At 40.4% G+C, this 25,905-nt stretch overlaps 1 protein-coding gene across 10 annotated transcripts in view; it reads left to right on the forward strand.

The window, feature by feature from the left end:
• The window catches only part of CHN1 (chimerin 1), a 125,524-nt gene extending 103,836 nt beyond the window's left edge, over nt 1-21,688 (forward strand). For 9 of the 10 annotated variants that reach the window (XM_081143285.1, XM_081143286.1, XM_081143282.1 and 6 more), the window contains 6 exons: nt 3,702-3,786; nt 12,195-12,368; nt 13,098-13,175; nt 17,544-17,681; nt 19,460-19,565; nt 20,814-21,688. In XM_081143285.1, coding sequence (XP_080999411.1) covers nt 3,702-3,786; nt 12,195-12,368; nt 13,098-13,175; nt 17,544-17,681; nt 19,460-19,565; nt 20,814-20,985 — 753 coding nt within the window. In that variant the 3' untranslated portion in view covers nt 20,986-21,688. The remainder of the gene's footprint in view (nt 1-3,701; nt 3,787-12,194; nt 12,369-13,097; nt 13,176-17,543; nt 17,682-19,459; nt 19,566-20,813) is intronic. The other variant, XM_081143283.1, reaches the window with a different exon arrangement.
• Nucleotides 21,689-25,905: the final 4,217 nt, after the last annotated feature.

Here is a 25,905-nt window from a genome sequence, read left to right on the forward strand (position 1 = left end):
CAAATTTAGCACAATCACCCTTTTAAAAAAAGGATCTGTCATTTTCCTTTAATGCACTTGACACTTTTACAGTATGACTTGGTGCCATTCAGGAAAGAAACCTGCTTCCAAGTCCAGCAGCCTTTCTCTGAATTTCTGGCACATTCCAGTTCCTATTCCCCACTTTGCCCAAACTCCTCATTTGCTTAGTACCCAAACTGATGTCCTAAGGCACGGAGACTACAGGCTAGGAGTTCTTAGCTCCCTGGCCTCCAGGCCCCAGCACTCCTGCACAGCCCCCCTCCTCCCGCTTATTCTTTCTAGCTCAGAGAAGGGCAGAGCTAACTTTCCTCTGCCTCAGAGCTTATCCCTCTACCCTGGATCCCATCTCCATTTGCCGCCTTCAGAAACCGTACTCCATGAGTGAGTTCCCTCTTTCCCAAAAAATTTCAATTAGCCATTCCCTTCTCTCCCATTGTTTTCCTCCCAAACCTATTCCTCTGCTTTGTTCCTTATGCTAATGTCATCCTGCAGTCACCAAGCCTGAAACCCAGCAGTTAGCCCGGGTGCTTCCCATCTGCAGACCTTGCTGATTCCGCAGCCTCAGGAACCAGAGTTATCCCTTTCTCTTCACCACTGCCTAGTTCAGACCATGTCATCTGTTGCCTGGACCACTGCCATAGCACCCTACCTAGTCTGTCTGCTTCCAGCCTTTTCTTCTCCATCAATGTGTCACTCTCCTTAAAAATCCTCAGCGGCCTCACATCGCTCAGTAGACAGTGTGCCCTCGTAGCGTGGAGAGGCCTCGCCTGCCTCTCGCCGGCCGTGCCTGTCATGCCCCCACCCTGCCTTGGATTTCCTTGTTACAGCCTGTCCTATGCGCCCTGCACATGCACACCCTGTGGGCCACCTGCCTGGCCCCGCTCATCCCTGAGGCCTGGGCAGGGCCCCTCCCCCAGCTGCCCTCACACTTGGCAGACGCTCTCCGTGGAGCATTTTCACAGTGTATTTAATGGGAGCGACCTACAGTGCATTCCTTGGCCAGTATCCTTTTTATCTTTGTATATGTCATCACTTAATAAGTGTTTATGAATAATAAAAATAATTAATGAACGAAGTCTGTTTTTATGACCTCTAGGGGAATAAAAAGGAGAAAAAGGCTGCAAAACTCAGTTTTTTACAAATGCAATCCAGAGTTGTAGAGCCATAGAGGTCACAAAACAAAATTTAAGAAATATAAATTTTAGATATAAAAATTTGAAAGGGAATTCAGGTAAACCCTGTTATACAAATAGAAGTTTTATAAGCTTCTGGTATTTCGGTGCCAATTCCTAGAACAGTTTCTTGGAGAGCTATATAAGCAACTTTCCAAACGGCTTAAAAAAAACAAGGCAAAATTAAAAACAACAAAAACCAGCCCCAAATTGCTCAGGATGCCTTTATTAAAAGCTGTCCACAAAGGAAATATGTAAATAATTTCCTAAAGATCGCTTTCTGAGATAACTGTGTGATCCTTTAATTAGAGAACATTGGGCCTGCTTGGACAGTTAACCCCTTTCTTCAGCATGTGTAATATGAAGAAATGTCCCAAGATTTGCAAAACGCCACATTCACTACTACTTTTGTGAAGGCAAGGAAGATAATTAGTTCTATTATAGCATCTCAATACTAGGTGCTATTTGCGAGAACCCTTTATAAAGTAATTTCACATGACCTACTCTACTTCTGTGCTCCCAGTGTAACATGAAGACCCTTTGACATGAAAAGACTGGCACCTACAAAACTGGGACCTCTTCCACACTTCAGTCGCTTTTTATTAACTGTACCAAGTTAAGTGAGACTGGACTGTCCTGAAGTCCGGCAACCTAGTGGCCAGTTTGTATCCTGGAGACTCCCTAAAAATAACTTCACCGTTCTGTAGCTGTTCGTGTATGTCACTCTCTCCCCTTTTTTGTGAGTCACTGCTGCCTGTCACTCACTCTCCTCAGATCGAAGAAGGAGTGCATAGTTTATCCAGTGTCATTCTCTCAGGAACACGGGCCACCACAGAGACATCACGGTCTAGCTGCATGTTGATTTTGGGCTCTGCTTCAGGAACTCCAGGGCATACTTTCAGTTTACAGACTCTGAACATTGTTAGCAATCCAGAGGCAACTGTGTCTGCATTTCTGATGCTTTTCCATAAAAGACATAATCGGGATTATGGCCTTCTTTCCAAAATCAGCACGATGTTTAGTATGCTCACGTGACAATAACCAGAGTTACCCAATACAGCCGTACATGGATATTTTTCTAATAGTAGTAGTTTGAATTCTGATACACCATGTTCCATTCATTCTAATACGTACTCTTGTTTCCTTTTAACATCTCTGAAATTGGCACTTATCTTACAGTCAGTGGCTTGTCATAATTTAATTGGCATGGTTTTTCAAAATGGAATATACAGGGCGGGGCAAAAGTAGCTTTGCAGTTGCAAGTACTTGAAACAGTTTATTCTTGTATTATTTATTAATTGCTGTAAACCTAGTTTTGCCTCTATGTGTCTTACGTTTAGTGTCTTATATTCGGTAGCATCTTAAGTTTGAAGAAATGAGTTTCATATAAATAAAATTATATATCTCTTAAAAATAATTTCCTTGGTTTCTAAGACCTATTTTATACATAAATAGAACAGTAGTAAAAATGACAATTTTAGCTGTGAATTTCATTATTTGCAATGACTGTTTCAACAGATATTTATGTTGGAATCAAATCGTCACACTCTGATACTCTCTTGTATTACTGTTTTCTGCAGGAGGAAATCATATATATAAGAAATTATCTCAAGTAAATGTAATTTGATACAGCTCAGTGGCTTCCTGTTCCCTCTCTCTTGTCTTTTTACTTATTTCTGGAGTGCATTTTCAGCCAGTATTTGCTCAGAAATCTTGGAATATTCATTTTTTTCCTACTCTAATGTTTGGGGTTTGGATTCATTACTTTCCTGTGTTACCAGTACTTTTGACCTGAGCTCAGGTAGAATGCTTTTCCTTCCCTGTACATAAAAGTTTATAGGTATCTTCGCTCTGGGACCCTTTCTTCTTCGGGTTCCTTCCTTGGGGACAAAGGAGTCAAATGCAGTGTAACCTTTACGAGCTGGACCGATTACTAATTCCTGTGCTAATCAGGGTTCCTGCTAACTGTGGTTTCTAAAATATACTCATGCTCTTTGCTGACATTATAAGCATCAAATAGTTTTGAGCAGAAATTGGCCCTTTTTGATGATTCAGTTGTGACCAGTCACTAAGTATCACCTTCAACCTCTGTGGCCGACAGTGGTCACAGACGACTGAAGGTGGATCATCCAGCAAAATCCTTCACGTGCTCTACCTGCCCCTCCCCCCCTTCATGCCACAGAGCTCAGAAAATGCCAGTGTTTGTATAGCACACAGGTGAGGCTGTGTACAGCTAAAGGGAAAGTTGCAAAACTCCAGCGTAGGAGTTATTTTCAAAAGTAAATTGCAGAATATTGGTTTGATTTACCACCATTTCTAAAACAGAGGAAATCAAACTCTAAGCAATTTTAACTGCTTGTCAGTTCGACTCAATTAAGGTTTTGCCGAACGTAACCGTAACATACCTCTTCAGGACTAACTGACTCATATGTGTATTAGCACTTGAAGGGAAACAACCTTCTCACCCGTGCATTTCCCTCTGGCCACTTTGTCACTACTCTTTTTCAGGTCCATACGTTCAGAGGGCCACACTGGTGTGAGTACTGTGCCAACTTCATGTGGGGTCTCATTGCTCAGGGAGTGAAATGTGCAGGTAAGAGCTCTTCCCTCTCACTGCATTGAGTAAGCTGTGAAGTAGGCTTAAGGAGATTTGCTGTTATGCACACTGGGCTGGGTCCTGGCTTGCTCTTCACACACATGCAGTAGTCTGTATTTTTAGGCCACCACTTTGGAAATTGATGTTTTATCTGCCCTTAACCTTGTACTTAATGAACAGCAGACTAGGGATCTGGTGTTAGTCCATTAGGAAGAGAGAAGTCAGCTTGTTCAAAAAGCCTGATAAAAGGAGATAAAAGTAAGGCAGTTATATTTAACTGTTGACTTTGATGTTGCAGGAACTAAATTTATAAAAATGATTTTTTTAAAAAAGCAGTATACAGGAACCTATGATTGTTGCCTTGGAAACTGAATTTTAAAGATAACTTTTTAAGCTGGATTGTCATTGCTAAATTTTTGTGAAATGGAGATGAAGCTTTAAAAATCTGTGAATTTATCTTCAAAGAGGGTTACCAAATCTGAAAAAACCACTTAGTCACTAGTATTTTATTTGTGACACTTTGAAATTTTGAATATGCCAGATCTTTTTTATAAAGTATGACCATAGTATTTTTAGATTTAAATTTAGAAACTTTGAAGATTTACACATAAAGAAATAACCAACTCAGGGATTTGTTGAAATGCTTTGTGAAATAAGTAGTTATTCACATCACATGAAATTCATTGGTCTATAACTACTATACAGAGTACTGGCCATTTATTCAAACTACTCTAAATTCTGGCATAAGCTTAAAGATAACCACTTAAATTTTAAATACATAGTGTTTGGACATAGAAGTTTCTTTCTGCTATTTAAATTGTAAAACTGAAAAATGCCTTCTTACATGTCGTTTAGCATGAAGATTAACATTAAAAATGTATACTAAGAATAAAGTATTTCAAGGTAGCAACTATAGTAATTCTGTCAAATCTGTCACTGTAAAAACCCACATTTCTTTTGTAGCATGATTTTTAATGGAATCTTTTGTTCTCCATTATATGTAGAAACTCCTAGAGTCTGATTCTTCTTATTTCTAAATTGCATTTTCGTTAAACAACAAGGTGTGATATGCATTGCATGTAAATGTTCCAAATCACCCTTCTTTCAGTTCTTATTCCTGTAGTATTAAGGCACAGTGAAGTTCCAGGCACACATCACTAGCCAAATCCATTCAAGGGCCTGCTGCAGGGAGGTCCACGTGTTGACTTTGACCTGTGCAGAGGTGTCCACTAAGGAGAGCCTCAGCTCAGGTCCAGTCTAACTCCTCCGTTGTCCTAGAGGGACAACAGCCCCATTGCAAGTCTCTGCTCAGCGAGTCAAGAAAAACAGTGTTATCATTCTGGCCGGTGGTTACCCAGAGTCAGGATGAGGAACGGTCACTGGGAAAGCTGTTTGTGAGCTTTTGAACCTGCAGGGGGAACACAGTGGAACGTAAAGTGTTGATGAAGTGATGGTGTTAGACCATCAACATTGTTGTAGTTTTTCAAAGGCAAATGGAATATTCTTTCCACCTGCTTAAGGAGTGATGGGCTCAATAAGCCTGGGTTGCCCTTATGACACAGTCTTGACCAGCTGAGACTCTGCAGCGGTTTCTTAAACACTTTAAGATTGTAACTAATTTAAAAGCTTTCCTTTTACTAGAGTGTGTATCGTTTACTTTTTGAAAGAGTGAAGGCCACTGCAAAAGAATTCTGAGTCAGCTTATGAGAACAGGTACAACACATCTGAATAATCTTTAGCAATATGCTACATTCCCAAATCATGTTTGAAAGAAATGCTTGGGACACTTACGATAGTCATAATACGAAGAAAAGGAGAGAGAAAATGACTCAGTCCGTCCCCAGCCACCTGCATTAATAGCCCTCACCTCTTGGTATGAGCAAAGGGCAGGGACTGAAAGAAAAGCCTTGAGATTTTTCATTTTATGTTACATCTTGTCCTTAAAAGCATCATTCTGTGTGATTTGAACCATATTGATGTGTAATATAAGAACAAGTCAGCTCGTTTTTTAAAATGTGGAAGGTTGGGATTTCAATTAGTTCTGTTTTTTATGGCAACTAATTACATTTGGATTGACAGTGGGATTCTCAGATATGAAGTGGCTCATCCTGACCTTTGAGCCATCCACTTTATCTCATACAGAATGCAAAGAATTAAGGCTTTAGAAAGAGAGACAGAGAGAGAAAGAGAACTGGTAGGCTGAACAATGGCTCCCCAAAGATTTCTATATCCTAATCCTTAGAACCTGTGAATATGTTATTTTTTGTGGCAAAAGGGACTCTGTGATGAAGTTAAGGATTTTGAGATGGGAGAGTCTCAGGATTGTCAGGTGGGCCCGGTGTAATCACTATCATGAAGGTCATTATAGGAGAGAAGTAGAGAGGCAGAGTCAGAGAAAAGATGGAAGGACAGAAGCAGAGGTCAGAAAAGAGAGATGAGCTATGCCTCTGGCTCTAAAGATGGGAGAAGTAAGGCCACCAGCCAAGGAATGCAGGCAGCCTCTAGAATCTGGAAAAGGCAAAGGAAAGAAACAGATTCTCCCCTGGAGCTTCCAGAAGGAACACAAGCCCTCCAACAACTTGCTTTCAGCCCAGTGAAACTGATTTTGGACTTCTGACCTCCAGAACTGTAAGATGATAAAACCCATGTTGTTTTAAGCCACTAAATTTGTGGTAATTTGTTACAGCAGCAATAGGAAACTAATGCACTGGCTACTGAACATTAAAGATACTACTTCCAAAGAAAAATGGCAGGCTTACTGCCTGTCAGAAAAGAGATGTGTTTATCTGCCTTTGATCCCTAAGACAGCTTGCTTTGTTCTGGTTTCTTTTTTCAAAATCCACCAAGGCAGAGCTTGTCAGGAATTTTTAAAGGAGTGTTGGCCAAAAGCAGCAAGTTTGTATCCCATCAACCCCCCCCCTTTTTTTAACATTAAATAAAATGTTGGGTGGTGTTGCAGTCACTGGACTGGCAAAGTTGCCGTAGGAACCAGACTGAATCCCCCTAATAGCCGGTCAACTATCAAAACTCCAGACTTGCTGCTACGCGCTGCACAGCCGACGGGGACAAGTGAGGGGCAGCAGGGGAATCAAGAGAACACCGGTCATTACAGACACGATCTTTTCAAAGCCCCTCAGCACAGGGTTCCGCAGCAGGTGTTAAACTCTCCTCTGCCGTGTCCCTTACATTCTTTATAGTGAGTAAAATGATGTTACAGGAGAGCATCTCACTGCAGCTTGGGAGTGTTGCTCCTCCTCCTCAAATATTTATGATGAAATAGGTAGCCTTTAGAAGTAAAGTTCAGAGGATCGTCATTGCTCAGATAGTTTCCCAAACCACTTTTCCCTTCTTTATGAAATGCACGCTCATAGGTTAAAGTAATCTATTATTATATAATCATTGAGATGGCCAAACATCCCTGCCACCAAAAAGACTATGAAAGCATTCCTGAATTGCTTTCATTTCAGCCTCACCAGAATATTCTAAGAAATTAGCTAGATAATTTTGTTGTAAATCAGACATATCAACTTAGTATTGGTTATTTGTTAAATTGACTTCATTTTTTCAGTGTATTATCATTACTACCAGCCCCCAAAAGGCAATAACAGCTGTTTTTTCCTAATAATAAAATGTTTTATTGCTTCAAATAGACAAGCATTGAACTTCTAGGTAAAAGAAAGGAGGGGAAGTAATGTCGTTTATTGTAACTATTGCTCTGATTAACTGTACCTAAAAAATTATATTTGTTCTGTAAGCTCAAAAGAAAATGGCTGGACTTGCTTAAAACTTTTATGTAGCCCCTTTCAATTAAAAGTAGTAATTTCATAAATATCGCAAAGAACGAGGTATTTGTCTTAATCCTTCTTATGTGACTTCTGATACATATTAGAAATAGATTATTCCCATTTTTCCTGGATGGAGGGTAGATGGGGAAGACAACTAAGAAATATCTTTAAAAATAGAACTTTTATTTGCAATTATTTAAAATATGAACACTCATAGAAAAGAATGAATATTATCTTTACTTTCAAAGCACATTAACATTACCCTTTAATCCTATCAATAGAGTGTAAGTAATATCAGCTGTTTATTTCAAAAAGCAGAATTCTGTGCTTGCTAGGTATAAAGCAGAAATTATATTTTTTAGAGAAATCAAGCCCTAGAAAATCTGAGTAACCTAAAGTTAGTAGTCTAAGCAATACCAATAGTTTATTAATAAAGGACAAAATAAAATGTGATTTGAATTTTTTATTCTTCCTTTCATATGTTTATTTTATGCTTATTAACTTGAATAATTGGGAGGGGGAAATGTGGTTTAATTGTAACATAAAAATAACCTACCAAACCAAAAGATGCAACAAATGAAATGATCTTTTATGGACTTATTTTTTCATTTATAGTATAGATCTTCCCTGGGAGAAATGGAACTATATAAGAGTTATATGACTTCAATAAATAAGTATGAAAACCAAATAAAGTCTTAATGGCAAACTGAAATACTGATATACTGCTAGTCCTTGAAGCAGCAATTTTCAGAACAAGCTCAGAGCTGGTATATTGCACTGTGACCTTAAGGGTATAAAGATGCTTTATTTCAATGACCTTGCCCAATCTTTTGGTCTTCTGAAGGACTTCTTATTCAATCCTGCCAAAATTTGGCCTTTGACATTTATTTATAAAATTGAGCACAATATATTATTTCATAGTTTAATTTTATTCAAATGGAAGAAAGAATATTAGTTTAAAAACCTCTTTCCTCTCCCTTAAATACCTAAATCTAAGCTTGGCCATTACTTTATCCAGTTTTCACTGAGTCACAAATTATTGGGGTATTAGAGAAGAATTGTGTGGGCAACAGAAAAGCCAACAACCTATAAATGCCAACAAGCACTGGCAAAAAATAATCCCAGGAAAAGCTTACTCTTCCTAGCTAAAGCCCTGGGAAAAGGGCAGCCCATCCGGAGAGAAATCTTGGGACTCTGCTGATGTTTAAAATGGGAGATAGCTTCAAACATTCAAAGGAAAAAAATTAATATCAGACCATTAGTGCCATTCAGATGTTTTGATATTATGTGGCTGCATCAAAATTTACTATTTTGCTTCCTACTGTATTTCCATTTAGAGTTTATGCAAAGGAAAAGACTATGACAAAGCAAGAATATATTGGATAGGTTTTACCACTGCTTTTTAAAAGTCTTTGCCAAATCAGGCATTTATATATACATATATATAAAATAGTAAAATATAGCAGTGTCTTTTAAACTCAAGTATATATACAAATAATGGGTACAATATACATTTTTGAACAGGAAGTTAAGAACAGCAAGTTCACCTTCAATGCTGAAAGCAGTAACTCGGAGCACATGGTGCACTGCCAGTGAAAGTGGCGTATCACTCGGTGGGGAGAGCACAGGCCTGGAGTCAGGAAGCCAAGCTTAAAGCTCAGTTCCACTGCTTGTGGCTGAGTAACTCTTTATTGTCTTTGTGAAATGACACTTGGATAGGTTGTTCCCAACAACCCTTCCCAGCTGGATCTGTGACTTCTGTGAACACACTTTAAAAGTGTGAGGCACATCAACATTATTAGATTATGAACCTCTGCTGACTTTGAAAATACTATGTCCATTTCTGGACATGATGAATAAATATGTTTGTTTTTTCCCCTCACAATAATAACAACAGCCCAGGCGTGGCTCAGCGGTTGAGCATCGACCTAGGATCCAGGAGATCAGGGTTCGATTCCTGGTCAGGGCACATGCCCGGGTTGCGAGCTAGGCAGCCAATCAGTGACTCTCATCATTGATGTTTCTATCTCTCTCTCTTCCCCTTCTTTCCTCTCTCTGAAATCAATAAAGATATGTTTAATAATAATAATAATAACAACAAAATTCCCTGGACAAAATATATATATCAACTATTAGAGGACTCTGAAAGTTGGAGAAAAGAAGGCAGGCTGACTAGAGACTTCAGGACTCAGGGAACCCAGGCGCGAGTTGCCTCATGGTGTTTTGGGATTTGTTTTGTTTTCTTAACCTCCTGTGTATTCCAGCCTGGGCACTAGAGACACTCACAACCAATTAATGCCAACAGGCACAAACAAAAAATAATCCCAAGGAAAGCCTGCTCATCCTAGCCAAAGCCCTGGGAAAAGCACAATTTAGTCGGACAGAAATCTTGTGGCCTTACCTACCGTTCTCCACATGAACACCATGAAAAAGCCACATTGCTACCCCTCCCCAGTGGGTGCGCAGCAGTGGTCTGGGTAGAGCCTTTCATGCCAATGAAGTGTTTTAAGAACAGTGTGGGTGAGGAAGCGTCCGTAACCCCAGGCACCCAAGTCCTTTTCAGGGCCTCGGCTTCGCACTTGACAAACAGGATGGGCCTGGAGTTCAACTTGGCTTCTGACTGTAAGCTGGTTATGACAACGCCGTCCAACAGCCCTGGACACCGCGTAGGAGGGGCTTCTCCAAATGTTTCATAAATAACAGCATAGTCACGGTAAATACTTAGGATTTACTTACGTGGAAGCACTTCACATGCATTAATATTGAAGCCTTAGGCGAACCCAATAGAGAACAATTGATCTAATAATGGATAAGCACTGCCGTTTCTATTTTATATAACCGTTATTCCTATTATATATAACATTCAAAATTGCTCAGCTAATAGAGTCTAGATCTAACTCTAAGTTACGGAAGTTATACAAAACATTAAAGTGTTCAGGGGAAACTTTAAGTGGACATTTTGCCATTGATTTGCCTTATGATTGAATCAGAAATCTTATCTGTATCTAATAAAGGTCTGAAGAGGAATTTGGGGTTTCGATTATGTATTCATTAGGACGTTATTTAACTCTGCAGAATGGTGTAGCATCGTTTCTTCAGGTGGTACAGATCAAGCTCTTTGCTCTGGAAGCCTTGATGTGTTCAAAGCAGCAGCTGTTCTTTAGCAGTGTTAATGTTTGGGTACTGTTAGCACTGGCCGAGCCATCTCCAGTGCTGTCCACTTACACACGTGTGCACAGGCTCCGCTTCCCTCTGCACCTGGCCTCTGCACATGGAAGTGCTCAGTGCATGTGAATTCCTCCCTTAGAGTCACCACAGGCCTCAAGTTCTTATTTGAAGTTGGCAGTGTCTATATATTTAGTGAAAGAACAATTCCATTATATGTCTTGGCTAATTTTCCTTGTCTCTGTTCATTGTTACTGCCGTATATAACTAGGTTGCAGCGTTACTGAAAGTCATAATAATGAAGATCACCAGCATTTGTCTAACAGTTATAATATGCAAAGCACCTTGAGTGCATTGGTTTGTTAATTCTCATAACAGTTCTGTGAGGTCAGTGTTATGCTCCCCTTTCTGCCAGAACAGCAAGCAAAACTGAAGCTTGGCCAACGACCACAGACAGTTGTCACGGCATTGTGTGAATATCAGTGGTTTTCTTAAATGGTTTATTAAGACCTGGTTAGAAACTGTGCATACCCCACTGGGATCAGATTTACGAGACGTCAGCATCAAGTTTTCGTGAACTTAAGAACACACAGGTTATGTTTTGAAAACATAAAGATGACATTTATTTTAAACTATTCAGCTATGGTCTATCACTCTTTAGTCTAATTTAATGAAATATTTGTATTCCTCTCTGTTCCTTATTTCTTGTTGAAAAGAAATATTACCTAGAAAATATTTGGGTTCTAGCATCTTAGAAGTTATAACCCAGTAAAATTACAAAGCAAAGGAATAATTTCAGTAGAGGCAATATGGTATAAGTGTTATAATCACAGACCTGAAAATCGCTGTAGGCTTGAATCTCAGCTCCCTACTTGGTCAACGCACGACCTTGGGTAAATTACTTAACACTCATATGCTTGGTTTTGTTAGGTTTATAAAATGAGAATAATAGTACTCATTTCATAGAGTTTTGTGAGTTTAAATGAAATAATAAATGTAAAGCACTTGGAATAGTGTTTGGCATTAGTAAGCTGGAGATAATAGTAACAAATAACTAGATCTATTTTTAGCTATTAAGATGCATTTATATCCCACATTAAGTATATTTTTATGTAACTTTAAATAGATAAAATTTTAGTTGGCTGATTGGCATAATATTACATTTTGTAGACATTTAATTAAGCACTTATTAATTTGGTTTGTTTTGGTTTGGGTGGTTATTTTCCTGAGATCATGCAGGAAGTAAATGATGAAGCCTAAGCTAGAAGTTTGCTCTTTTGACTCAAAACCGAAAAAATTTTGCAGAAGAAGAGATGGGAAGAATAGGAGCTGCTGGAAGCTCGTCCCCTTTTAAACCTAATTCAAGCTGGAGTGTCTTTTGCTAAAATAAAAAGTCCAGATTGCTCAAAACTCTAAAACAATCATGATTTTTTTCTTTCTTCATTCTCGTTTTAGATTGTGGTTTGAATGTTCATAAGCAGTGTTCCAAGATGGTCCCAAATGACTGTAAGCCAGACTTGAAACATGTCAAGAAGGTGTATAGCTGTGACCTCACCACCCTGGTGAAAGCTCACATCACCAAGCGGCCGATGGTGGTGGACATGTGCATCAGGGAGATCGAGTCCAGAGGTGAGGCGCCAGTGCGCTCAGAGCGCCGCTCACGAGTGCGTGTCCGGGTGCTGTTTGTGTCCTCAGTGCACAACCCAGTTGTCTTTGAAAGTTTAGAGGAAATAATTTCAGATGGCAAATGATCTGAAAGTTTGAAATGAGTTAATTTAACAAATAATGAAAGAGCTCGATTTCTAGGTACATTTAGGTACATTTAACCAGTTATAGGAAGTATGCGTAAAAGTATATTTATGGGGATGTTTCCATGTTTAAACGTTGACATGTAGATACCAATTCATTTTTCCATTTTTATATTTTTTTCTTGGTTCTAAGAAGCAAGGGTGTGATGCTCTATTAAAACTATCCTAGGCCAAAAACCAGAGCTGCACCCTAGGGAAAAATTGCTACAGGACTATTAATATAGTTTACCTCAGTCTTCTGTTATGTAAAAGAATTTATGGTATAATTGGGGTGATGAATTATTTCCCTTAAGACTTAACATCTTCGATCTAATTAGACAAAATGATGAGCCAGCTCACAAATATCCAGGTGGCAGCAGGTCAGAGTTAAAGAACTGTGAGTGAAATGGTTTATTTTAGGAGAAAAGTGTGAAGAGGTTTCTAAACATGTATAATTTGTCATTCTTTCTGACACGTTACTTCCCCAGTCTGAAGTATGGCAAGAAGTTAAAAGTTGAAGAAAAGGCACAATTCCGAGGAGACTAATTAGCCCCTTGCTTTATTTTTGCAGGTCTTAATTCTGAAGGACTGTACCGAGTGTCAGGATTTAGTGACCTCATTGAAGACGTCAAGATGGCTTTTGACAGAGGTATGTTCTTTAGCATATCCTTAACTCAGGGCAGTTAGACTCTGCCAAAAAGGCACAGCGCCTTATGTTATTATTTGCATTATTTTTCTAAACTATTGATGCCTGTTGTACCAAATAAAAAGACTTAGCTTATGCTTTTTTAAATTATTTTATCAGTTGTAAGTATTAAACTGTTAAATTTCAAGGTGAGAAAGAAGCATAAAATTTAACTATTGTACCTATATTTGAATATCCAAGGCTGGTCTATGTTAACCAAAATATATGCAGAGCAATTCAGTTTACAAAAAAAACAGAGGAAATGGGAGTAGGGGGCTCTGAGTCATTGCAGATCTCAGATTTGCCAGGTTTGAGTGACCCATCTAACTGCCTGTCGTCCATGCACCCTTATCACCACCTTTGACTGAGTGGAGACCCAGGTCCTGACTCTTGTGTTAGGACTAGAAGCTGAGGAGCTGAGGACCTTCTGGCACAGGACCCATCCTGCTGTGGGAGGAGGGGCCCAGCCAAAGGAGAGCTCAGTGGGCTTATTGTCTTTAACACTAAGTTTAGATTTGTCCCTGTGGTTCTCCGTTTTGTCTTTAAGTACTGGAATAAGGTGGTACCAAAGAAGACCTGTCACCTTGAATGCAGGAAATGAAACAGAAAGAGCCTCTGTGTTTTGCAAGTATATATTTCTAGTTCCATTACACTCCGCTGCCATCACAAAGCTCGTAAGGCCAACAGAGGCAGATGACAAAAATAAATTATTATTACCAACCTGATAGGACATCTAGGCCAGCCCAAGTATTTGATAAAATCAAAGATGTTGAGGGGAGGTAATGGTATATTAAATCCAAATAAGCATCAAGAATAGTCCCGAATCAATGCCTAAATGAAGGTTAAAGAGGCTTTTTTTTTCCCTCCAGAAGGTAGCAACTGAGCATGTCCATTCCCAGTCACTGGCCAGGGTTCTCCCAAACAACTCACACTGACAAAGAAACTGAATGTGTCCATGGGGCCCAGAAAGCAACTAAGTGGCAGCAGTTTTCTCATTAAAAATACAAGACAATCTTTTTGCACCCTGAAAACACTAATAATAGATTTGAAAAATCTTGAAGAGCTTACCTTGGCTCCATATAGCCAACCCTTGGATCCAGATGATCACTTCTGGGAGGCTTATTAACCTTGAAATAATGAGATCCATGGGGAAAAAAGGCAGGATCCATAGAATGCTAGCATGAACTCATTCAATTCTAGTGTCAAAGTAAAAAGGCAGAATTTGGAAAATCTTCGCTCACTCAGGAGATAGTCACTGAATGGAACACTGACTACTCCAAGGTCAGCATGTGTCATTAGAGCCTTGCCACGTTGTATCCGGGCAGAACGGCAAATATTTATGTACCCAGTACAGTGAGAGGCCCCTGGGAAGGTTAGAGCAAGTAAAAACCCTTGAGCCTCCCCCCCCGGAGAGCCCCAGTCTGAAGAGTCAGGGGCCGAAAGTAATAAAGCAGTCAGGGGACAAAGGACATTACAGTCTGTGCTGCTGCATCAGAGCCCTACTTAGAATGTAGTATCTAGAAATCAAATTACAGAACGCATTTATATTACTTCAAAGTACATAGAAGAGAATATATAAGATTCTTTTCAAAAAGCAGGTTTTAAACGAATCAGTTTAAGAATAATATGCCTAGCAAGTCCCAGAGTGTTAATAGTTTAGTCTCCTAGCTTTTTTATTTTTTATTTTCTTTATTTTGTTAACCCTCACCCAAGAATATTTTTTCCATTGATTTTTTGAGAGGTTGGAAGGGAGGAGGAGGAGGAGGGAGAGGGAGCGAAACATTGATGTGAGAGATACACATCGATTGGTTGCCTCCTGCATGAGCCCTGACCAGGGCCAGGATCAAACCTGCAGCCCAGGTACGACGTGCCCTTGACTGGGAATGGAACCTGTGACCCTCCGGTGCACAGGCCAGTGCTCTAACCACTGAGCCATGCTGGCCAGGACCTGGCTCCTAGCTTTTTAAAATCTACTCTCCAATGATTCATTAACTCAGAAACATTTATGTTACAGCTGCTGTGTTCTTTACTTTAGATACAGCAATTAACCATGTATACTTACTTGGTCCTTGAACTCATGGACTGCTCACATTAAATAATCACACAATGGTTACTGATTTTATTTTAATAGATGCTATAAAGAAAAATATTACTAACTGGGGAACTTAACCTAGCCTGTTAGGGTTGGAGGTGGGGAGGATGCTGGAGATCATAACAGGCTTTCCCAAAGAAGAAATATTTATGCATCTATGCTAGAGTTCAAAGGATGAATAGGAGCTGGCTGTATATTGGTTGTAACAAAGACCAGGATATATAAAGGCCCTGACAACAGAGCAATCTGTGCAGAGGCCCTGAGGCTGACCTTGTCAAGACACTAAAAGGTACTGTGGCTCAGAAGGAGTAAGTGAAAGGAGAGTGGACTGAGATGTAATGAACAAAATATTTTACCATAGAAAGAATTATCTGAATGGTAGAAGATTCTCAGGCCAGCCTCCAGATTCTGTTTAACACTGCCAGGTAGCTGAACTATATTACCTTTTCCTTCCAGAAGGCACTCTATCCCAACTTGTACTGTCACTGCATTTGATTTCAACCCCAGTGTGAAAGATGGGCACTGATTATGTAATTCACACTTGAATGTGAGTGTCTAATAGGCCAAGGTATTTGCATTTTAAAAGAGGCTGCAAAAAAAAACACAACAAAAAAACCGTTAGAGTAGCTTTAGGTTTGCCCAAAAAATTGAACAGAAAGTTCAGAGATTTCCCACGTAATTCCTCCTCTCATGCTCCAGCCCACAGCTTCCCCTGTTGACATCTTACATTAGTACAGTACATTTGTTAGAGTTTATGAACCAGTATTGATACATTATTATTAACTAGAGTCAGTAGTTTACATTAGGGTTCACTTATTAAGGCGTGCAGTTCTGTGGGTTTTGACAGACGTGTAAAGTCACGTGTCGTCCTGACAGTATCACACAGAACCTTCGCTACCGTAAAATCCCCTGCGCTCTGCCACTTCACCCCTCCTTCCTGCCCTAGGCCCCTGCAGCCACTGATCTCACTGACTCTAGTTTTGCCTTTCCCAGAATGTCATATAGTTGGAATCACAGGAGCCTTTTCAGACTGACTGCTTTTACTGTTTTACTGTAAAGTTCTGTGTCTTTCTTCACATGATAGCTCATTTCTCTTTATGACTAAATAATATTCCATTGTCTGTGTGCACCTCAGTTTATTCACTTCTTGAAGGACATCTTGGTTGCTTCCAGTTTTTTGACAGTTGTGAAGCTGCTATAAACCTTTGTGTCCGGTTTTTGGGCGGACATAGTTTTCAGCTCCGTTGGGTAAATAGCTAGGAGCACTGTTGCTGGATTCTATGGTAAGAGCATGTTTAGCTTAGGAAGAAACTTCCTCTCTTCCAGAGCGACTATTCCATTCTGCGCTCTCATCAGCAGGGAGAGCTGCTGTCGCTCCGCAGCCTTGCCGGCCTTTGGTGTTATCAGTTCTAGATTGTAGCCGCTCTAATAGGTGTCTGGTGAAGAGGCTGCTGTTGAGTCCATAGAAGTCTTTCAACCAAATGGAACAAAAGAAATGTAGCATAAGATCTAGCTCGGAGTAGATGCTAATTAAATCTTCAGTAGATTAAAATCCAGGTATTTTAACCAAGTAAAGTACTGAGTGCACAGGGGAGTGGGAGAGGCCACTCTAAAGGAAGGTAGCTCTGCTTGAGAGTCTCGGGGCCCAGCACCTCTGAAATGTGGCCTCCCATTTGTAATTCCTTCTCCTCTTGTTATTTCAACACTATAAGGTTTTGGTTTGGTTTATTTTTTTGGTTTATTTCCCTCTTTTACTTCTCACCACCTCCTCTACCCACAGGACTCAGGCAAGATCCAAACATTATGTGTGGGAGCCTGGGGTGGTGCAAAAGCACAAAGAATAAAGGCCTTTGGGGCAAGGGGGTCTTCGTAAGTTGAGCGTGCCTCTTATTTTTTGCATTCTCTATGTTTGCTTTAAAAAGGAAAAAAAAAAATTCATATTATCCCCCTAGGAATTCTCAAGTAGCCATGAAATACAAAAATATTTCTGTTGACCCCAATCCTCTTCTGAATTCCCCCTCTGTAAATAACATGGAAAAATAACTTCAGGATAGAAAATTCAAAAAAATAGAGTCTGCTTTTCACAGCATATCAATAATTTATATCACTTAGCACACTGAATTTGATGTTAAAAACTTAAGCATTGCTTATCTTTAAAAACAGTATACAGAAATGTCATTTATAAAAACAGTGCTGTGGCTCCAAATATTTCCTTTTCTTTCTTTTAACATCCTTCAAAGATGGTGAGAAAGCAGATATTTCTGTGAACGTGTATGAAGACATCAACATCATCACTGGTGCGCTGAAACTCTACTTCAGGGACTTGCCCATCCCACTCATCACGTACGACGCCTACCCAAAGTTTATAGAGTCTGCCAGTAAGTAAGCGGGCACGGCCCGGGGGCCTGGCAAGCTGCCTCTCCTGGGTAATCGCTTCTCCTCGTTTTCCGCTGAGCATCTTGAGTGCATTTAATGAACTGTTTCCTCCTCACCCTCTGCGTGGTTAAGGTGCCCACAGGAATTTCGAGCCCCTCTCTAGCATAAGTCACTTGCGACCTCTACCACCAGAACTCTGTAACGTGCTGGCCCCCATTCTCCAAAGGCAGGCTGCTGCCAGCGCTCCTTCGATGTGGACCAACACCTTGTAAAATAAAATTAAAAACTGGAAAAATAAAATTTAAAAAGATCAGCAATTTTGTTGTTAGGTACAGCAAGCGTAAAAATTACTGTCAGATTTCACTAAAAGTTTCTAAATTCTTACTCTCAGTTTCCATACTTAACCCTGTGATGGACCATCAACAGTGTGTAAGCCAACACTGGCCCGCAGATCCTGCTTTCAGGAGCGCTGCTTTATGTCAGGTTGTTCTTTTTTAAGTTAAGATGAGAATGAGGAAAAGCAAAGGCTCATTTGCTAATTCTTTTAGCAAAAAAAAAAAAAGTCATACCTGCAATTCCTGCTCCATTTTTTTAAAGGGAATTCTGAACAGATTTTAACTGTCAGCATTACCATCTTTATCTTTAAATAATAACATTATTTCCTTAGTAACACTGATTTGCTTCTTGACTTTGAAATTTCATGAAGCACAAACTTTCCTTGTTTTAATTGTTAGTTTTCCCGTTAGAGCTTTTGTTGAGAATTTTTGTGGTTAGTCCCATGGAGCCTTGATTTCTCCTGGGTCAGCTCAGCCCTCATGTCGAGAATAGCCATGAGAATTGCCCTGATTTTTACAGATTTGCTTGTTATGAGCCTGAAAGGCTCTAGATCTCTCCCCTGGGAATTTAACTCCTCTCATTTGGGGATGGATTTATTGCCGAGGTTCTTGTTTCGTGGGGCAGGCGTTTCCTCCCACAGAGATAAGCCTGATTGGCACTAATGTGGAAAGCACTGGACACACACTTCACTGAGGGCTATTCGGTCAGTCTGCAGTTTGCTCTGGCCCCAGGACAACACCGGGGCTCAACTAGATGGTGCTCCTGTCCCCATGTTGCTTGGGATAAAACTGAAACTTGGAAGGGCATCTAAATATTAGCAGAGAACACAGCAGTGATTAAAACCCACGTTCTGAACTCTACACACTGCCTCATCTACTTAGAAGAAAAATCCAAGCCCTGCTTGCTGGATTTCAAGGCCTTTTGCCCCACACCCCCAAATTACCTCAGCTGCTTTGCCCACACCCACCTGGGTGGCTGCGGCAAATCTCCCCTTTGTCCTTCCAAACTATTTGTCATCCTTCTGAGATTGGTGTCTGAAACAGACTTATCCAAAAAGCAGCAAGCCCCCTCACCCACCCCTCAGAGAGCTCTTGAAAGCACATCCTAAGAAAAATTTGCCTAAATCAAGGTATATACATACGTGTCTGAATTTTGTGTAGTTACATCCTATGTTTCTAATAGCCAATTTCCATAGTTATCAGACTCAAGACATTCAAGTGAAGAAAATGGGTGCTCTCCCCAAAAGCCCATAGTATTGCCACATTGAAACTAAGCCTTTGGAAATCTGAGGCTTGAGCCTTAAAATATTTTCCAAGGCTGAGGGCAAGGATCTGTGAGAAAGCATTTCTTACATTTTTAAAAGACCAGCACAGTGGAATTAAATGAACCACTTGTACTAGTCGCCTATAAGTTTTTCTCCTTGGTGTTCAACTTGCTCCCTTAGAAATTATGGATCCTGACGAGCAATTAGAAACCCTTCATGAAGCACTGAAGCTGCTGCCGCCCGCCCACTGCGAAACCCTCCGGTACCTCATGGCGCACCTGAAGAGGCAAGTAGCAGACTGTGACGCTTATACTTTACTGCATCCAGAATTTAAGAATGAAATGAAATGAAACCAAAGGTGAAAGAAAGGACAAATGATCCATTGAGTGAATAAATAAATGCATGGTTATGTTGTCTTGTGCAAAATTGCACAAGTTGAGAAGGAATGCTAAAAATATTCTGCACTGCAATACTGAACACACACTTGATTCAGACATAAACGTATTTACAATTCTAGCATCGGTTGGCAAATATGTTAGAAGTACTAATATTCTGCCAAGGACATGCATTACTTTCTGTGAAAAGGGACAAGATTGCTGCAGCTGTGGGGACATGAGCATTAGCACAATAGAGAGCAAAGCAACCTGCAAGCAGGCTCCTTCCTGCTCCAAAACCGGCACTTCAGACTTGGTGATAGGACTGATGTTGCCAACACTAAAAACTGCTGTAAAAAATGATGGAATCAAGTAAGGGGTAAAGGGAGGAATGGAAAATAAAATATTTTGTTACTCTGGTTTAATGGTTTAAAGTGATTGATGGTGATGTAGCTTCATTTCCCTGTTCAGTCACCCTCCATCTCCACCAGTTGAAGCAATGTTTTTAAAATTATAGGACCAAGATTTAGTGGTTTTAGGGTTTTGAACTATAAGACCAATCAACAACAAAAAAGATCAGAACTTGACATCTATCTTGTATGCCTTTAGACATGAGTTACCCAGAAATGAATATTTAATTCATGGCGCTTTTAATATTTACATGTTTCTCCTCTTTAAAAGCACCGTGAGTTAAAACTTTTATTTGCTTACAACTTCACTTGTAAATTCAAGTTTGCTTGTTATCTGGATGCAGTTAAGTACTCCACACTAAAACAAAGAAATAACTCTCAAATCATAGTCTCTGTGACTTCTCTGTAGCAGTAAAAGAATATAAACACTTACTCTCTCTCACAAGGTTGCTTACCCTGGGCCATTTCCTATTAATGTCACTACCACTTTCTCCCTAGACACTTGCAAAAATAATCTGTAGGAAACAAGATAGCCAAGTGAAGGGAGGAAGGGAGGGCTGATGGAACAATCAAGAAGACCCAGTTCCTTCTCTGCTATTTGCAGACATACCCCTGCAGCTCTAGGCTGTGGCCAGAGAATCCACAAATAGAACTGAACCCACACAAATCTTGTTTTTGTTTTAGTGCCAATGCACAAGGCAGAACTACATGGCTTACACAAAGTCATACTCCTTTACTTGTATTTTTCAGAGTGACCCTCCATGAAAAGGAGAATCTTATGAATGCAGAAAACCTCGGGATTGTTTTCGGCCCAACCCTTATGAGATCTCCAGAACTAGACGCAATGGCTGCACTGAATGATATACGATATCAGAGACTGGTGGTAGAGCTGCTTATCAAAAATGAAGACATCTTATTTTAGGTTTTTAGTTTGAGGGGGAAAAGAAATGTTTTACAGATGAAGGAATGTTTTATAGTAATTTAATTGGCTCTTATAGCTGAATTATTCCTTGGTTAGAAGTTTGGGCATATAACCAGTTTAAAATGAAGGAACTTTCCGTTTTTGTAGCACCGCTGAGCTGTCCTTGTAAAACTGATCACGCGCTTTCCAGTCCTAGTAACCCTGGGTGTTTATCATGTTAAGAGAAACTCAGGCTATTGCATGATTAGCCCCATTTGGCAAGGGAGTCCATACAAAGGAGACAGCAGCCTGCACCGCTCTTCGTCCTGGGTAGTCTGTGGTTGTAATTTGGCATGTTCGCAGAGTGAATCTGTCGTGACTTCACTTGGGTTCTATGTCATTGGTTTCTGACGCTTACGTAGACATGCACATCAGTGGATGACACAGCACCTGTGGCCGCTGCATTGCCATAGACTATCACATATGCCTACTTTTCTCCAGTGCTTTATTCCTGGGTTCTCTTAGTTCCTCTCTAACATAGTGCTTTCCAGCAAAAAAGCAAAATGTTTTCAGATTTGTTACTTTAGTAAATGATCCGCACCAATAAAAAAATCCAATGCAGAACATTTTCTGTTAAATTATTATTGGGTTTTAGTTGTAATTTTGTGGTTTTATCTGGCATGCATTTATTAACTTATTAAATTTGGTTTTTTGAAATTAAAAATATTGATAGCTTGCTTTTTTCCCCATGATTGAAAATATTTAGAAAAATGTGTTCAGCCATTTAGGTAACACTGAGCAATCCCTCTCACCTCTTTTGTTTACTATTGAAAGTTTTGTGTTGAATTCCTAAAATAATAATTCAAATCTGCTTAGAATAGGAACACCCATTCATTGGGTTTGTTTTTCTTCTTGCATATGACAGAAATCTAGAGTATTTTCTTGACTTGTGGGGTGGGGGCACCAGCAGGAGTTCCTTCTAGAACCATCAGAAGAAGAAAAAAGTCTTAACTAAAAAGAGTGACTTTTTGCCCAGCTGGGCGTGGCTCAGTGGTTGAGCATCGACCTCGGATCCAGAAGATTATGGTTCGATTCCCGGTCAGGGCACATGCCCGGGTTGTGGGCTCGATCCCCAGTCAGGGGCATGCAGGAGGCAGCCGATCAATGACTGTCTCATCACTGATGTTTCTCTCCCTCTCTCTTCCTTTCTGAAATCAATAAAGATATACTTTAAAAAAAAAAAAAGTGACTTTCTAAACACTTGGTTTGTTGGATATGATGGTGTTGACATGCAGCTGAACTGACAGCGCTGCCTGAGATGAGTCCCAGATAGCAACTGACAGCTGGGCAAGAGTGGGCTGCAGAAACCCAGGGAATGGGCCTCATCCTGTCACTAGCCGCCCATGTGGCTTTGAGCAAATGACCCTCCAGACTCTGTTTCCCTGTCTGTGGACTGAGCATGTGCCCTTTCAGAACTACAATTCTGCCCTGCTTTAAAAAGTAAAAAGATAATACAAAACATTTCCATTTTGCCATTTCAGTCCTTGATACTTTGAAGACGATCTCAAAGAGAATGGAAACTGACAGAAATGGCGAGTTTTCCCATATTTTTGCCCCTAAGCTATAGTAGGGATTAAGTAGTATGTTTTAATGTTTATATTCAGAAAACTGGTTATTCAGGAGGTAGTTTATCCTAGCCACCTTCTTAGCCACAGTCTCCTGTGAATGACATCGCACCAAGCAACATCGGGTGCACAGATGAACCAAATACGGAGATTTTCTTTAAGATGGAGGCCACTGAAAGACACTGTACACTGAGGCAGAGCTTTTGACTCAGGAAATACATTTGTCAGAGAAATCTGACAACATGACTCTGTCCCTGGGTTAGGTAAACCAAGTGAATTCTATGTGCTCATGGCTGAAGTTCTTTTTGCACGAAGTTCTGTTTGAACAAAGTCTCCTTTTAAAGGAGAAGTTCAGTAAAGAAATTTGTAAAGAAATACACTTTATTAGAGTGTAATCACCTTGGTTTTTTCCTAAGAGGAACAGATGTGGTTGACTCTGGAGTAGGCACTTACTGGGATTAGAGGTATACCGGAGCAGAAGCAATGCCTGATAAGAGCAAATATTAGGCAGATGTTCAGATAATATCTTGAGTATGTATCTAGACGGATTACAGTTTATCAGGTCTGTGAACAAGGACACTTGGTAGGTATAGTTTTTTAATATGAACTGGGTATTTTTCTAAATTTTTATTGAATTTATTGGGTGATGCTGGTTAATAAAATGATACAGGTTTCAGGTGTACAATTCTATAATACATCATCTGTATATTGTAGTGTGTGTTCACCACCCCAAGTGAAGACTCCTTCCCTCACCATTTATCCCCCCTTTCCCTCCTGGCCCCCCCCAGCCCCCTTTCCCTCTGGTGTGATTTTAAACTGATGGATGTGTGCTTCATCCCCTCAGGATGTGCAGATAGCTTACAGCTGTGTCCTTTGTGAGCGCTCCTGGGCTGCTGGGTGACACTCCTTGGAATGAAGAAACAGTTCCTAGTCACTCAGGGAGGCTCTTACTAACTAGCTGAGTCTTTTATACGTGTCTTTCTGTGACTAATGGGAGATTTCTGAAATCATGACCTTTCAATGAGGCCGCAGAGGTTTCTGTTTGTTTCCACCAGGATCAGAAGGCGGGACCAGCACAGCTCTCCGTGAGCCCCCGCAGACTCAGACTCGCAGCTCTGCAGGCGCTCTGCCCTGAATGTCAAGTCCCTGTCTTCCCAGTGTTCTGCCTGTAGTTTTAAAGAAATTATTAAGAATTCAAAGATTTCCCCTTCTGTACATTTCTGTTAGGTTTTAATGCCAGTCAGTTATACCAGCTGACAGAGGAAGTCATTCTTCCTGAACTGAGTGGAAGAACGGATATTTCTCAAAATGTTTTGGGTTACTTGATGAGCTCAAGTAGAAGGCCTCTGGATGAATTAGGTTCAGGGTTCCAACACTTCATTTTAACAAAATATTTTAGAGTTTTCAACCCCAGTGCTGGTTAGGTATATTGGTAAGTCCATTTAAAGAGCAAAAAGGTTTTTTTAATGCACATTGGAAAAGCAGGATACCCAAAACCCTTCTCCCAACTGTACATTCTAGTCCTCGGGAAGCTAACTTCCTATGGACTCTTCAAGCATCTCTATAACATGATTTGCCTGTAACAATACAGCATTCACATTTGCCTATTAGTGTTAAGTGAAAGGCATTGCCTTTTATGGGCTGACATCATAGTGATCCTTACATCTCATTTCCACTGAACATCTGGGCGGTTCCGACCCTCCCTGGTGTGCGTTTGGCGGGATGTAGGAGAACGTGGCAGCATGAGGAGGGACCTGTCCACTTCCTAATTTGTAGAGAACTAGTTCTCACTTGCAGCCTGTCTCCAAGCCCAGACCCGCGTCCCTGGGCGTGTCCGCACTCCATGCCACACCGATTTCCTGCCTGCTCCCTGCCGGCCAGGCGCTGTGCTAAGCCTGGGAACAAGACCAGCTCCAGTTCTCAAGGAACTGACTGGTCCATCTGGCCTGGTCAAACGAAATTTCTCCTTTTTCTCATCATTTTATTTCTTAGGGGCCTCAGCCCTGGACGACAACCGAAAACTAAAAGACAACAGCATGGATGTACTTGCCTTTCTTTGAGGAACTGTGAGCACATGAAGCCACACTCTTAGAATTACATTTGATACTTTTAATTGACTGTAAACATTTATTTCACCAATAAGGAGATGTGACATGAAAATGACTTCACACATGCCCAGTGTGAGCTTATTTGGAAGCATCGAAAGATCTGAAATGGGACATGAGAGAATGAAGGAGCCCTGCCACGTCATCCTCAACCACGGGTTCACTAGCCCCTAATTTGCCTCCTTCACAGGAAGCTGGGCAGCGCCGCCACCAGTCCATTGCAGCCAGGTGCACCTGTCTCATTCTGGCCAGTGCCATGCACACTTGGTGTCATTCTGGATCAAGAAATGGTCTCAACCTGACAGCTCAGAGTCTCACCACTTATCTAAAACAGACTGACAATCTTTACGTATCTTAAATAGTAATGATGGGGGGGGGAGTAGTTATTTTTCCCTGGTTTTGTATAGTCAAGGAATTAGGTTATAACTAACCCACCAAAGAACAATTAGCAATTTTATTGATGGAGGTTGTATTAATACTTTTATCATAGATTCAAACATTTGTTGGTTTTAACACATTTGTCTGCCTTGCTAAAGTCATTGGGACTTCTCAGCAAATGCTTAAGTAATTTTTAAAGTAAAATTATTTCACTAGATCCCCGGTTAGGGCACATGTCCGGGTTTTGTGCTCGATCTCCCGTGGGGGGCATGCAGGAGACAGCTGATCAATGACTCATCATTGATGTCTGTCTCTCCCTTCCTCTCTCTGAAATCAATAAAGATATATATTAAAAAATATATATTTCACTAGACATGCAGATCACACAGGGATCTTGCATCAATTGCTGTTTCACAGATTAAAACCAAAAGTCAAGAGAGAACCAAGTTAAAAATTATGATTTATTCATCACCATGTAGTGTAAGGCAAAGCCTTATTTATGAGTTTTATTCTTCTCCACTGAAGAGATGATATTTTAATACAGCTTTTCAGTCATTATATAGCTCACAATGTAAATGTTTTCCATTGCTTTTTCCATCGAATAGCACAAAACAACACACGAAGTATAAGCCCCGTGTTGTGTACCTAGTTTTTGGAGCTCTGGTGAACATGTGGAAGTGTTGGGGGTTTTATTATTGTTCAGATTCAGCCACAATTACATTGTAGCAGGAAACACCAGCATGTGAAGCTGAAAAATCTAGGGATTGTTCTTGGTAGTTACGAAACATAACTGCTTGACTGCCCATGTCACTGTGGTAACACAAAAAGCAGAG

This window comes from Miniopterus schreibersii (genome assembly GCF_964146895.1).
Source record: "Miniopterus schreibersii genome assembly, chromosome: 7".
NCBI classification, from domain to species: Eukaryota; Metazoa; Chordata; class Mammalia; order Chiroptera; family Miniopteridae; genus Miniopterus; species Miniopterus schreibersii.